The 15486-nt window shown below is 42.1% G+C and overlaps 1 protein-coding gene across 1 annotated transcript in view; it reads left to right on the forward strand.

Moving 5' to 3' along the window:
• Nucleotides 1-15486, forward strand: part of HYDIN (HYDIN axonemal central pair apparatus protein) — a 119595-nt gene that overhangs the window by 5692 nt on the left and 98417 nt on the right. The window contains exons 5-14 of the mRNA XM_015812175.1: nucleotides 772-906; nucleotides 1422-1621; nucleotides 2744-2868; nucleotides 4415-4616; nucleotides 5054-5237; nucleotides 6989-7088; nucleotides 7944-8062; nucleotides 9827-10050; nucleotides 10750-10817; nucleotides 13214-13449. Coding sequence (XP_015667661.1) covers nucleotides 772-906; nucleotides 1422-1621; nucleotides 2744-2868; nucleotides 4415-4616; nucleotides 5054-5237; nucleotides 6989-7088; nucleotides 7944-8062; nucleotides 9827-10050; nucleotides 10750-10817; nucleotides 13214-13449 — 1593 coding nt within the window. The remainder of the gene's footprint in view (nucleotides 1-771; nucleotides 907-1421; nucleotides 1622-2743; nucleotides 2869-4414; nucleotides 4617-5053; nucleotides 5238-6988; nucleotides 7089-7943; nucleotides 8063-9826; nucleotides 10051-10749; nucleotides 10818-13213; nucleotides 13450-15486) is intronic.

Consider the following 15486-nt stretch of genomic DNA (forward strand, 5'->3'; position numbering starts at 1 on the left):
TAATGTAGCTTGGATTTTTTTCAGCCACTTTGTCTCCAGTTTTGTTTTCTTGAGACTAGGTGTGTAAAACAACACAACCACATAGAGTTAACAGAGTAACAGAATAACACAGTTAAAAGGGACCTTGGAGGTCTTCTAGTCCAACCCACTGCACAAGCAAGAGCCCTATCCCATTTCAGATGAACGGCTGTCTGGCCTCTTCTTAAAAGCTGCCAGTGATGAAGCACCCACAACTTCTAAAGGCAAGCTGTTCCACTGGTTAATTGTTCTCATTGTCAGGAAATTTCTTCTTAGTTCTAGGTTGCTTCTCTTCTTGATTAGCTTCCATTGCTTCTTGTCCTGCTTTCTGGTGCTTTGGAGAATAAATATCAGAAGATTGCTATCATGTCACTACTATCAAGTTAGTTTAGTTGTGCATGACTCTCCTTGCTCTGGGTTAAATGTAAGTCTCTTGTAAGTTGAGTGGACTATGTAATTCTATTTGGTGTCTTCACCACACAGATCCCAGAATTGATCCAGTGGCAACAGGATGATAGGATTACAGTGCAAGAATAAATAAAAAGGACTGTCCTTCTATTCCCATTTGCCCTGGGCATTTTTTTCTTGCTCAACATGCCTACTTCCTATGTCTTGACTTATAGGGGGTTTAAATAATTTAATTGTCACCAGCCCCCCCCCCTCCATTTACCAAACAGAAACCCCACTGTTTTCTTGTGGTGTTGACTTAATCTTTCACTGAACATCTCCTTTAATTCCCCACATATCCTGCAGATCCCACGGCTGGTGAAGGTTGTTTGTGAGAGTTCACCTTACTTCAGAGTCATCAGCCCCAATGATGTGTGCAACAAAGTCGCACCCGGCATGCCATCCACATTCCGCATTCTCTTCACTCCTGAGGAGAACAAGGTGACCCTTTCCTGATGCACTGTTGTACAGAGTCATGATGGAAGCAATGTTATAATGAAAGTAGTTTTACAAGAGAAGATTGACAGAAGCTGATTTGACACATCTTGCTTAGCATAATTGTTTTGGTTTAGTTAACACGTATGAACAGAGCCATGGGTTATTAAGCAAGCCTCAATAGTAGGGTTTGCACTTGTATTGACTCTATCTATATACAATGAATATCTGTATTGCAAAAAAATTGCTGAATATTTCAAACTCACCATGAGTTTGTGGAGATTTTCCGTACTTCCCTATCCTTGCCAACCATGTTTTTTCCCATAACACTAATTTATACATTGCCTTTTACGTTATACATTTTTCACATCTCCTTTTGAGAAACACATCAAGTCCAACGACCAGGATTCTGGTCCCAAGCACAGTCATAAGTCGAGGACTACCTATCTGCAAGGGCTCTGAACTGCTCTGTAAGGGTCATGGAGGGAGTTCTCATTTTTCACATTCTTCTTTCTTTTCAGGATTATTTCCATGAATTAACTTGCATTACTGAGAGAGAAAAATTCATTGTCCCAATCCGAGCAATTGGTGCCAGAGGCATTTTGGATTTCCCAGACCAACTGAATTTCTCCACATGTCCCGTCAAGTACATTACACAGAAAACCCTGCTTGTTCGGAACATTGGCAACCGAGAGGCCTACTACCAGATTACCACCCAGAGGTGAGGTCTCGAATTTTCTCCCAAGAGATCAGCAATAAGTCTGCCAGTGGCTTGGCTTTTTATCTTTCAGAGACTTGACAGATTTGTAGTTACAGAGGCACAGTGCAGACTTTCACCAACTACAGAAAACCTCCTTTGTGCTATGTTGGAAAGTGCCCACCCTGAGCTGCCAATGCTCTCTTCTATCCAATGCTGGGGGTTTTGAGCAGCACTTTGCCTCCTCCAAAACAGTGATTCTGCTCAAGTATTCCAGCAGGCCATGAATCCGAGTGAGTGTGCCTCTTGTTCACACTCGCCACCTTCCTTGCCACCCTCCTCTTGTGGGTCAACCGCCTCCTGTGCTTCCAGATGTGGCAAGCAATGGTTTAGCACTAATGTAGCAATGAAAAGGGGGAAGAGACGTCATGAGAAGACTAAACTCCCCTCATATGCCTCTGAATGAGGCTTCTTTGAAAGCCGAGCTCCACCCTCTCTTGGGATTGTACGTTCTCAATGGAAGCGGCAAGGGAAGATTGGAGCAGGGAATTGGGCTTAAGGAAATGAGGAGGAAGCAGGAGAGACCAAGTGGCAGAAGGCAGTTAGGGGTCTTTGGTGCTCCCTGAGCTGGATTGTTTTCTTGCAGACGTTTTGTTACCCAACTAGGTAACATCAGTCATGATATTATCTAGTTTGGGTAATGAAATTTCTGCAAGAAAACAACCAAGCATAGAGAGTATCAAGGAGATCTCATTTCAATCCTGAGCTACAAATATATTTCCTTTATATACTGTGTATATAGTTGTTTCCTAAAGCCACCCAGAGTCACGTTTCATGGTTCCGATAGATGAAACCGTTAAAAGAACTTCAAGGCAAAAAATCTTCCTTTAAGAACACAGGGACTGCTGTGTAAAAGTAAATGGAAATAAAACAGGGAAGAATGCTGTGGACGAGGTGGGAAGACAGGTGAGGTTTGTGCCTCAGTCTGAATGAAACCATTGTCTCATTGTGAGAAGAGGAGGAACTTATAAAGTTCTTGTAGGACTCATCTACTGTCGATTTCACTTCCAGCCACCATTTGTTTGATGTATAATTTAATCAAGTAAATCTGGCCATAATAAGGGATGTTTCTTCTTTGAATTACAGACCATTTTCTGTCAAACCCTCCATTGGGACTCTTGGAGTAAATGAAACCACACAATTCACTATTGACTTTTATCCAGAAAAAAGTGGCAACCACTCTAAAGACCTTGTTATACATTATGATACAGGTGAGAACAGAGAAATCAAGATTTTTTTTTTCATTTATGGAATCCTGAGATTTCAAAGCCTTTGGATCCTAGCAATGCATCCTACAACTATTCCTTTTTTAATGCATAATACTAAAATGTTCTGCAATTGCCTTGCATTGCTGGATTAGATTTTTCTTGCATCTGATGACACTGTAGATAAGCCACTCCCAATGAGAGAAACTCTACCACCTACTCTGAGAACTGTTAGGGAGGAGCTGTCTTCACCCTCTTCCTCTCACACAAAATACCTGCACTGAGCTGCTTCTTATTCCTTTGGAATGCACCCCTTCCCTCCAGGAAACTCAGACTACAGGTAGTCCTTGACTTACAACCATTTTGTTTAGTGACCATTCAAGGTTAACAACAGCACTGGAAAAAGTGACTTATGGCTGTTTTTCACACAACTGTTGCAGCATTCCTGTGGTCATGTGATCAAAATTCAAACACTTGACAACTGATTCATATTTATGATGGTCACAGTGTCCTGGGGTCATGTGATCTCCTTTTGTGACTTTCTGACAAGCAAAGTCAATGGATGAACCAGATTCACCTAATCGCATTACTAACTTAACAACTGCAATGATTCACCTAACAATCAGGGCAAGAAAGGTTGTAAAATGGGTCATGATTCACTTCACAATGAAAATGCTTGGCTCAATTGTGATCGTACGTTGAGGACTACCTGCATGCCATTCCTTCGCCTCGCTAGACATCTTGAACTCCTTAGGGTTTCTCCCAGAGCAGGGATGTCAAAATGGTGACCAGCAGGCTGGCTGCATCACACGTAGGCCATGCCTACCCCAGCTCCACAAAGGCAAAAAAGCGTGATACACCATGATACAACACGTGACACAATTGAGTTTGACACCCCTGTCCCAGAGCATTGCACAGTTTGCTCTTGTTTGCCCTTGGTTGGGGATTCTGGGGAGGGTAACAAAGGGGTTGAATTGCCCCCACAGGTATATAATCTGCTTGACAGTGGATTCCATTTTGGAAATGGTTTGTGATCTTTTCAAGTTTCACGAGCATCAACAATTGTTTTTCAAAAATCTCAAAAATTTGCTTTGTTTGTTCAATGACACATTTCCATACCCTGTGTTGTGTGAAGATCAGACTTTGATAATCCATATTCAGAATGCTGTTTTTTAAATAAAGCAGAACCACCCACACTCACACCTGATTATCAACCCATTGATTAAAATAACTGACACTAATTTCCCCTTCAAATGAACTGATAATCCTAGAGGTTCATTTACTTACATAAGCATAATGTTTTTGACTTCTTTAATGAATTCTCTATTTATTTTTTGGATGTGTGTGTGAATATTTTTGGTCATATTTGTGCAGAAATACTGAACATTCAAAAGAGTTCACAAGCTTGGTTGTGCTAATAAATTAATTTAAAGAATATGGTTCTTTGCTTGGATTACTGTAAAATAAAATCATGTTTTGTGAAATTAAATCAAATCCTTTTTACAAAAGACAGACATAGCTAACTTAATTAACAATTTTCTGACTTTCCAAGGAGAAGACATTCATGTCAGTTTGTATGGAGCTGCTACAGATGTCAACGTGAGACTTGATAAGAACTCCTTGACAATCGAGAAGACTTATGTCACTTTAGCAAACCAGAGGTCTGTGGTCATACACAATCACAGTGATATCATTGCACATTTTCAGTGGAAAGTGTTTGCAACACAAGAAAAGGACGAAGAGAAAAAACAGACGTAAGTTTGGTATGATATCTTATTTTTGAGTTATGGGCCAGGAATACATTTTTGTGCACAGTAATCTATTTATTAAATTTGTTCCAAATTTTGCAACACATACCAGTTTATAATATAATTTTTGTGTTTCATGGTTTATCCATTTGCAGATTTCTTTATTTCTCCTTATTTTATTTCATCATATTAATTTCAACATTCTTCTCAGTCTGCTTGTTGAAAATGTTCTTTATTTAGAAGCAGTCCTGTTCATCAAACTCTGCTCTCCTATGGTCCACCTCACAGGTCCTGTCATTTTCAGTTATCGCTCCTTTGAATATTATGAATGCAAAGATCAATTGTGATCCTCATGGTGTCAGTCCTTTTTGCTTCATAACCAAGCATTCTTTGGAGTCTGTTACAAAATATGACATTTCATCTCTTTCTCCTGGGGTCTCTAGGATGTGTCAAACCCTGCAGGCTGAACAAAATAGTGTGCTTGATCAGCTTCTGATGGAATGCAACATGAATCCAGCACTTCGTGAGCATCTCTCCATTGTCACCCGTACTTTTGAGAACCGACGGGCAACTGTCCATGAAGATGCAATGCTCTTCAACAATAAAGTCTTCTCCATTGAGCCTCTGGTGAGAAATACCATATGACTGGGGGGGAGAGGGGAGGGAAGAGGGAATATGCTTTTTATGTAGAGCAGGGCCTTCATTAGTGATCTAAGGGCTCAGATGTGAAACCTGAAGGAGAGGCATTCTTCAGATTGGAGGGGGCTATGTAAAGCACCAAGGAAATCAGAGATTCAGGCAGTTCAAATGTGTATAAAGATTTATTGTAGGCTTAAGCTCTCTACAAGAATCTGAACTACTAATGGTTAAGGGAAATTAGCAGGAGTTAAGAATAAAAAGGAATTCAAAGTGGGCTGAACTTAGATCTCTTGTGGGCACAAAGGGACTCGTGACTGATGACGCATTTGACCCCTCCTTCAGGCCCAGCCTAATCATCTCCTAAAGACTGGTCCTTTTCATCTAATATAAACCCGTTGCTTTGGTTTAGAAAGGGTTTAAGCTTCCTTACAGTAACAGACTAAGCTCCAGAGTGCTTTTGGATCCATTGTTGTAATTGGGAGTCCAAATGATTTGTGGCACATGATATTTTAACTAGCTTAGCTCTGATAATCCCTGTAACCCTCAATGAATGGAGGGTTTGGATGCATTGGGATGCCCTCTTCCTTTTCAATTAATTAAAGGCTGTTTTTGATGGGCTAGTTAGATTGCTGACAATGGCTGACCAAGATGATTACATTTTGCCAATACTCTGCTGCATCTTTTATTCTATTGCTTAACATATTATATTTTGTTAGTTTCTAAACTCTTGATGCATTTTTGTACCTCCTGTGACAGACCCATTTAGTTGGCAGAATGCGATCAGGACTTTTAGTCTCCTCAGTTGGATTCCCAGTTTCTCGACCAGTGCTGGATTTACCAAGCACCTGGTGCAGCCTGAGTCTAATAGAACCCTTAAATTGGCTTTCAACCCTGACTTAGGGAAGCTCAGTTCTATGAGGATGGTCACTGGTGTAACCGGGCCACTTACCAGGGGATCATCATCGGAGTCAGCATCCGTCAACCCCTGGTCATCATCTGTTGGGGTCGGAGTTCTCTCAGCCTTTTTGGCTAATGGGGTGAACTTCACGACCTCCACCCTCTTCAGTGCCATTTTTCTGGCCCATGGCTGCGCCTCGGTGGTTTTCCCCACAGGGGTTGGGCTTGCCTTCTTGGCTGAAAAGCCGGTCTTACATTCTGCGGCTTGGTGCCCTTCCTGGCCACATTTAAAGCAGGCTGTAGATTGGATTTGTGAAGCCCGGGGCTTGGTTGCTTCTCTTTTCTCTGTGGGTGATCTTTCCCATGATCTTGCCACGTGGTACTTGTTCTGTGTTGCAAGGGGGCCTTGCAACACAGGCATTGTACATATCATTGTTTAGCCCATCTTTAAAACCGCTATGAGGATGTCCTCTGGCCAGTCAACTTGGCATGCCAGGTCGTGAAATTCCACAGTGTACTCTGCTATGGATCTGCAGCCTAATTGCACGGTATTTGTGCGGTTTCTCGCTTTTCGGTCAGCCAGAGGGTCCTCGAACCAGCAATGAAGCACTGTCATGAACCAAGCCTAAGAAGAACGAGGAAGGTAGGTCAGGTAGGTCAATTGCGCTCTTTGCTGCATCATTTGGTTTAAAAAGTTTATTTTAGCGCTTTTTTCAGCCCCTTTTGCCATCCAGAATAATATTGGTAATATTTGCATATTTCAGAGTTCTAGAAAGCGGAGCTGAAAGACAAGACTTTCCTGAGCTTTCTTATTCATTGTATTTATTCTATTTTTTCTTTAGGAGGGAGATGTTTGGCCCAATTCTACAACTGAAATCAGAGTGATGTTCAGGCCGCAAGAAGCCGGGATGTATCTTCAGACGGTCTACTGTGATATTACCGGTATAACCTTAAAAACATATTCCTATTTTAGGATATGGGTGATTTCAGTTTCCCAGTCTTGTGAAAGCTGGTCTTGATATCCTGATCTTCAATTACTGCGAACAGAGGATCATAATTAAGCAGAAGCTTGTGGTAGGGATCTTGAACTTTGGTTGCTTTAAGATTTGTGGTCTTCAACTCCTAGAGCATGGGCTGGCTGAGGAATTCTGGGAGTTGAACTCCACACATCTTAAAGTTGCCAAGGTTTGTGACCTCTGGCCTATGGGATAGGATGATGTGTGTCTTCTGCTCTTCTGAACAAAAGAAAAGCAAGCAGCATTTTGCATTCTCCTTTACTGAGAATCAAGCTGTCACTGTCTTGTGTTTGTATGTAAAGTCTCCTTACTTTTTTAGCAGACATTAAAGCTGGTAACATCCCTTTTTATGGATCAATTTCATCTGAGATGCACAAGGCTTTCCCTCAGTGTGAATGCGGGGTCCCATGTCAAACTGTAGATCACATCATTACCGGCTATAAGCAGAGGGCATCTACCGGTCCAGTATTTGATTTCTTTCATGCAAGCAATGCTGCGCCTCAGTGGTTAGATGGCCTAGACATTGATATTTGAACAGACACTTTTTTAACATATATATTTTATTGTGTTTTACCAATCTAGGTGGAATGTTAATATATATTGTTAGTCCACATATGATATGCCATGTGATGAATAAATCAATAAATAGCAAGAAGGCAAGAAGAGAGTGATTTGTGCACAGCAAGGGGCAAAGCTCAATGCCTCCACTGATCTTGTTGGCTTTGTCCAGAAAGAATTGTGCCACCATTAATTTCCTGAAGATGAGTTATCATTTCTACAGGCCGAGAGACCAGACTTCCTCTGCGTATCAAGGGAGAGGCAATAGGCCCCAAGCTACTTTTCAACTTTGATCAGCTGGACGTTGGGAAAATTTTTGTGGGATCATCTCACAGTTATGAGGTAAGTTCAGTTGTTATAGCAGGGTCCTTGGTGCTCTCTGAGCTTGGTTCTTTGCTTGCAGATGTTTCTTTACCCAATTAGGTAACATCATCAGTGCTAAGGATTGTGGGCTTTTCTCCCTGATTATATACAATAGCTTGCCCTCCCAGTGCTGGATAACGATATTGTTGTCAACTTGACTGTTTGCCTGGTGTTAATCCCTGCTTATCTGGATATTGGCTGCTGGAGACAATGTGTTCTCATCTTTTTGTTTCCTTCTTTCATTTTATTGCCTGTTTTGAATGTTGTGTAAATGTGGTTTGACTTTTTTCTGTGTGCTGAGGCTTTGTCTGAATGTCAGGCTTCCGGGAATTCCCTAGAGTTTTTTTATTTAGCTTGGTCTAGGATCAGTAAGGTTCTCTTTTCTCTTACAATATGTTGGTCACGTTTGCAGAGGAAACTTTCAGGAAATCTAAATGAAAAATTAGAAGAAGAATACTTTATTTCCCTTTTAAGGTGCCGAGTTCTTTCTGTCTGTCTGTCCTTCACTCTTTTCTTTCAGGCCTTTCCTCCCCATTGAGCTTAAGTATTATTTGGCCATCTTTAAACAAAACACATCATCATTATAAAATTAGCCATCCTCCCACTGCCAAAAGCTTGCGAGTCTATCAGTAGATATATTCATCTAATTTCTTGTCCAAATTAGATACTGTTTCAATTTAAGTGGCTCAGCAGTACAGGCAGTCCTCAACTTCTATCCAATTCAGCCCCAAATTTTTGTTGCTAAGCAATGTGGTTGCCAAGTGAGTTGTGCCCCATTTTACAATCTTTTTTGGAATGGTTGTTAAGCAAATCACTGTAGTTGTTAAGTAAAACACGTGGCTGTTAAATGAATCTGGCCTTCCCCCATTGACTTTGCTTGTGAGGAGCCCCTAGGAAGGTTGCAAATAACCGTCCCAGTCAATGCTGCAACCATGGCCAAAAAAATTGCCGGTTGCCTCTGGGGATGCTGCAAGAGTCGTAAGTGTGGGAACTGGTCGTAAGTCACTTTTTTCAGTGTTGTCATAACTTTGAATAGTCATGAAAGGAATGGTTGTATGTGAAGGACTATCTACATATATCATCAGTGCAAATCCATAAAAGTAGTGCATAAAATATATAATATCTAAATAAGAATTATATAAAATCCCAAATTTGCCCCCATAGCACCAAATCTGTCAATCTATTCTGAAGCAATGAGGTCTTTACAAGCTTTGGAAGGCCACGAAGGGCATCTGTCCCTCAGCAGAGGGTCTTCAGGGTCCGCTGGGCCAAGCGCCGGTGATGAAAAGAAGCCCATGCAATGCTCTCATGGGACGTAGGCAGCTTCTGCAAAATAAATGGGCATGGATTCAGGGATGCCCCGGTGACAGTGTTGGGCTCAGTTGCCATGCTGTACATTGCCAGAAACACCAATCACGAATGTGGGTCAGGCCAGTTCTAATGCAGTCCAATGTCACAACACTGTTCAAGTGGATACCTTTGAACTGAGGCTTTTCATGCAGCTTAGAAGTAATGAGGGTGAAGTTTCGTTCTCTGAGCTTGTGGGTTGGTTTCTGAACATTTTGTTACCAGGCTAGGTAACATCTTCAGCAGAGTTTAGGGAATGACATCCCTGAACCTTCACCCGAGCTACAGATATTCACCACTATTACAAGCTTAGAAGTAACTCAGAGGCACAACTGTTGGTTCTTGAACTGCCAACTTATTTCTCCCACTCATCTTTCTCCCTTCTCTCTGCGCCAGGCTATCTTATCTAACCAAGGAGCTATTGATGCCCTCTTCCACCTGATATGGCCCTCCACTGTGCTGGGTGCCTGCTTTGCCTTTCAACCCAGAGAAGGAATCATTGAGCCGGGTGGCTATCAGGCCATTCACATTTCCTTCAGCTCCACTGTCCTGGGCCCCTTCTCGGAAGAGTTCAAGTTCCACGTAAATGGATCTCCCCAGCCTGTGACCTTAGTGATTCGGTAAGCCCCAAGCCTCTCCTACATCGGCTAGGCTGATTATTAAGGTAAACTAACTTTCAAAGAGGCATTTGCACTGTGTGGTGAGGTCTGTTAGCCATGTGCAGATTCATCTCTTCTTTGTGACAAGAAAAAATAAATAAACTTGAATGGGCCAGAATGGCAATTTTTTCCCCCATAAAATGTTTCATGAGACTCATTGTCAAATTCGAAGCATGTTTTTGCTGGTCCGACAATTATTGCTTCTCAGCTTGTCACTGAACTTGGGGGGAGGGGAAGGGATTGGAATGCAGACTTCAAAGGATCAAGAAAGGAAGCTGTGAGAACCAAGGACAGTTCACCAGGTGTCTGGCCAGACTCAGAGACACTTTCTCATATTTTTCTATCTAATTGGGAAACGTGACCTGATTGAGAAGGGGGAGGGGGAATTCTATTCTTTTACTATATGGGATTGGGTGGGGTTTTGCCAGAGCTGGTGTTGCTTGCATGCGTACTGAAATGATGTACTCAATAAAGTTCTACATTAAGAGTTCGGAAAGGCTTGAAGGTGTTTACTTGGTTGGGTTCGTCAGTTGGAACTTTGACACTCATTCTGTTGGACATCTGGCAGGATCAATGGGTGTTTTCATTGTTTATCTCTGCTGGGGCGGCATGGTTTACTCTGTTTGTATTATTTAAAAATCTCTCTGTTTCTTATTCCAGGGGCTGTGTCATTGGACCAACTTTTCATTTCAGTGTCCCATCTCTCAATTTTGGGGATGTCTCCTTCGGTAAGCCAGTCCTCCAAATTCATCATGCTTGGGATCCTCTTCACTTTGGCCAGTTAGACCAGTGTCCATCTGGTCCAAGACTTCTTTTGCAGTCCCATCCAGCCCCCTAGAGGGACCCAGGTCCTCCAGGCTAGACAAGGCAAGAAGCTTGCTTCCTGCTGATAATTTGCTACCTGCTGAACAAAAAAAAAGCATGCCCAGATGTCCAAAGTGTGCTTCCATTCCCCACCATTCAGTCAGAACTGAAGAAGCTTCTTGGATGAGAAGCAAAATGTTTTCAAGGAAAAAAAGCAAGAAAGTCCAGCTGCCTTTTGAAAAGCACCTTTGGGACAACCATGATCTGGATGAATGAGTATCTCCATAGACATGCCCAGATGTTCAGTAGGTTCACTTGGGAGACTGGGCAAAGGGACAAAGTTAAGAGAAGGTGAGGGGGAAAGCTACGTACAAGTAGCAGGGACTGCTGTCATGGCGTGCCTATTCCTTTGAAAGATGGTGTCTGCAGTGGCAAATCTTTTAAGTGACTCAAATGAAGAGGAGGAGGAGGAAGATGGTCCTATTAAGGACTACTCATTGAGTACGGTTTGTCAGCCAGTTACAAATCCATCTAATGGTGATGCTATCTATCCCACTTTTTTCTACCTTACCAAGAAGTAGGTTGTGATCTACTTTGTTGAATGTCTTGCTGAAGTCTACTATGTCCACAGCATTTCACTGGTTTACTAATTTAGTCACTTTATCGAAGAATGAAATAAGATTGGTTTGGCATTATCTGTTTTTAACAAACCCATGCTGACTTTTATTTATTACTTTACTTGTTTCTAAATGTTCGCAGATCTGTTTTTTAATTATCTTTCCAGTATCTTCCTGAATATTGATGTTAGGCTGATTAGTCTGTAGTTTCCTGGGTCTGTTTCCCCCCCCCTTTTTTTTGAAGATGGGAACCACATCGGCTCTTTTTCAGACCTCTGGTTCTTCCCCGAAAAATATGGTACAGTGGTTCTGACATCTGCAAACTCCTTTAGAACTCTGGGACGTAATCTGTCAGGTCCCAGTGATTTATATTCATCAAGATCAGACAGGTGTTCTCTTACCATTTTTTTTTTGCTTATTTTAACTTTTATTTCTAGTCTGTCTTTTACAGTTATGTTTTTGGTAGGTTGGGCTATAATTTATTTTTGCGTGAAGACTGATGCAAAGAATGAGTTAAGCAGCTCTGCTTTCTCTCTGCTGCCTGTTACTTCCTTGCCATACTGTCTCTTTAGTAGACTGACAGTTTTCTTGTTATTTAGATGTTGAAAGAAACTTTTTAAAAAATATCTTTTACTTTTGTTGCAAGTCTTTGTTCATTCTGAGCCTTTGCTTGCCTGACTTCGTCTTTGCAGATTCCGGTTATCTGCTGATATTCTGCCTTAGTTATGTGTCCCTCTTTCCATTTTTTGTACTTGACCTTTTTGTCTTTGAGTTTATCCGAGAGATCTTTGTGCAGCCATGCTGGTTTCTTCTTAGATTTCTTGTTTTTCTTTTTCAGTGGTATTGTGCAAAACTGGGCTTTTATGATCATATTTTTCAGAGTTTCCCAAGCTTCTTGAATTGTTTTCCCCTTTAGGATTTTCATCCAAAGTCTCTTTTCCAAGCTCTCTCTGCGTTTGTTAAAATCAGCTCTTTTAAAGACTCTGGTATCGTTATGTTCTATTGCTTGTGTTTGCATTATATTAAATTCCACTATGACATGGTCACTCTCTCCCAAGGTTCCTGCAGTTTCAACTCCCTCTATCACTTCTTCTCTGTTTGAGAGAATTAAGTCCTTCTTAGTTCCCTCCCTTAGTTCCTTGTCTGTCCCTATTCGATTTCTCACTTGGTGCAGAATTAGTCTTCTAGTTGATGTTAGGGTAATTGAAATCTCCCACTACATTATTGTAGTGTGTTTTCTACATATATTTGTTAATTGGTTAGCAAAAGGGGGGGCATGATTGGTACATTGTTGGGCTGGGCTAGATAGAGCACGAATCTGAGGGCAGGCTGCGTACAGACCTGTCAGGAATTTTGAATGTGCCTTCTGCTCTATGGATATTAAACTTTCAAACCTTCTTCAGTCAGGAAGTGCTTCTATGAAGGAAATGACTGGCTGAAAGACACCCAATGAGCTTCCTTGACCAAGGATGAATTTACAAAACACCATGCTACACCACACCGGCTCTCATATCCTTGGATCTGTCTGTTGTCATTCTTAAGCTTTGCCTCCTAAGACCTGCCCTTTATCTCGCTATCTTAAAGGGTGCTAGCTATTAAGACCTAAAGTTGACTTCATGTAAAGAGGGAGGGTTTGATTTGGTGACCTTGTCCTTTTCAGATCCCTCATTCAGCTCACTTACAAGTTCCGTTCTTGCTTCCAGGTTTCCCTCAAACCCTGTCCTGCCGCCTCAGCAACACTTCACTGGTGCCCATGACTTTCAGCCTGCATGTCCCAGGAGATGGTAATGGAGAGCCAAGTATTAGGAGTCGGGATCAAGCCACTGACATCTCAAGGCCAATGTGGAGAAAGGCATGGTTTGCATCTGCAAAGCCCAAGGAATTTACCATCTCTCCCAGCTACGGTACCATCCGCTCACAAGGATTTTTGGACATTGAGGTACAAAATCACTGAAGCCTTGGAACACAATTGAAATTTGAAGTACAACTACTTGTCTGTAGAACTTAATTGTAAGGTTAAGATGCAATGTAAAGCCTTCCTGAAGTCAGTCAATAGCCTTTGAAAAGGTTAAATGTTTAGTGAGTTGTTAATAAATTATTTTCCTTGCTCTTGCAAGATCCCCAGTCTTGGATAAAGCGAGTAGCATATATGACCTTTCTTCTCCTTAGGTTTATAACAAAAAGGAATACAGGTAGTCCTTGACCTAAGACCATTCGCTTACCATCTACTCCAAATAATTCCGATAGATGGAGCCAAATAAATCAGAACTCCGAAGCTAGAAGCTTCCTCAAAGAACATGTTTATTGGATACATAATATTGGCATGGTCAAAAGTGAAACCAAGTTTGAAATTCCCTCCAAAGAGTTACACTATTACAAAGTTAAACTTCCTGCCCCAGTACTATGCAATCATCTACGTTCCCCAATAGAATAGTTTGGTGGGCTTTCTAACAAAACGCCCAACCCTCTAGCTCAGTGATGGCGAACCTTTTAGAGATCGAGTGCCCAAACTGCAATCCAAAATCCACTTATGCATCGTCAGGTGCCGGGTGGGCGTGGCCCATTGGGTGGGCGTGGCCCATTGGGTGGGTGTGGCTATGGTGGTAACGGCAGACTGGGTGGGACTAAAAAGTTTAATCAATCAATTCTGACTTTGCAAGATCTTTTTTTTCCCCACGAGAAGTTGAAATTGATTGATTGATTGAACCTTTTTTGGGGGGGGACACGGCGGCGGAGGCCTAAAGTGAAAAGGTTTTATAAAATCCAGCTGAAGGCCTAGGACTGGGGCGATGGCGGCCGTGCCCACAGAGAGGGCTCTGATAGATTCGCCACCACGGCTCTAGCTTAACCGATAGAATGACCTTGGTTCCCACGGGACACAGAATTGTTTAGACTATCAAAGATACTCTGCACCACCTCCCATTCATGTGGCAACATAGAACGAGCAAGATGGCTGCAGCCAGGTTCGTTGTAGAGTTGACAGGTACTAAAATACAGGTAGGCCTCAACTTAAAATAGTTCATTTAGTGACTGTTACAATGGCACTGAAAAAGTGACTTGTGACCGTTTTTCATACTTAATGACCATTGCAATATCCTCATGGTCACATAATCAAAATTCATATGCTTGGTAACTGACTCATATTTATGACAGTCGCAGTGTCCCGGGATCATGTGATCCCCTTTTGCAGCCTTCTGACAAGCAAAGTCAATGGGGAAGCCAGATTCACTTAAGATTTGTAAGTTAACAATTGCAGGGATTCACTTAACAATGGTGGCAAGAAAGGTCGTAAAATGAGGCCAACTTAACTGTATCATTTAGCAACAGAAATTTTGGGCTCAATTGTGGTCATAAGTCAAGGACTACCTGTAATAGACTTGTGATTGGTTCCCCCAAATTATGATCACATGACCACTATTCTGCCCCTCTGGAAGCGACAGCCGTTTGGCCCTTGCAGAGCCTCTGCAGTCAGGTGAGTTCCCAACAGTGAGGACAATTAACCAGTGGAACAGCTTTCCGTCAGAAGTTGTGGGTGCTTCATCACTGGAGGTTTTTAAGAAGAGACTGGACAGTCACTTGTCTGAAATGGGATAAGGTTTCCTGCTTGAGCAGGCAGTTGGACTAGAAGACCTCCAAGGACCCTTCCAGCTGTATTCTGATTAAAATTGTATAGGGGTTCCTGCTTGACCTAGAAGGACTTTGTTGTTGTTAATTGCGAAGTCGTGTCCAACCCATCGCGACCCCATGGACAACGTTCCTCCAGGCCTTCCTGTCCTCTACCATCTTCTGGAGTCCATTTAAGTTCACGCCTCCTGCTTCAGTGACTCCATCCAGCCACCTCATTCTCTGTCGTCCCCTTCTTCTATTGCCCTCAATCTTTCCCAGCATTAGGCCCTTCTCCAGTGAGTCCTTCCTTCTCATTAGGTGGCCAAAGTATTTGAGTTTCAACTTCAGGATCTGCCCTTCTAAAGAGCAG

Source organism: Protobothrops mucrosquamatus, unplaced genomic scaffold (assembly GCF_001527695.2).
Source record: "Protobothrops mucrosquamatus isolate PMUCROS unplaced genomic scaffold, P.Mucros_1.0 scaffold74, whole genome shotgun sequence".
Lineage (NCBI taxonomy): Eukaryota > Metazoa > Chordata > Lepidosauria > Squamata > Viperidae > Protobothrops > Protobothrops mucrosquamatus.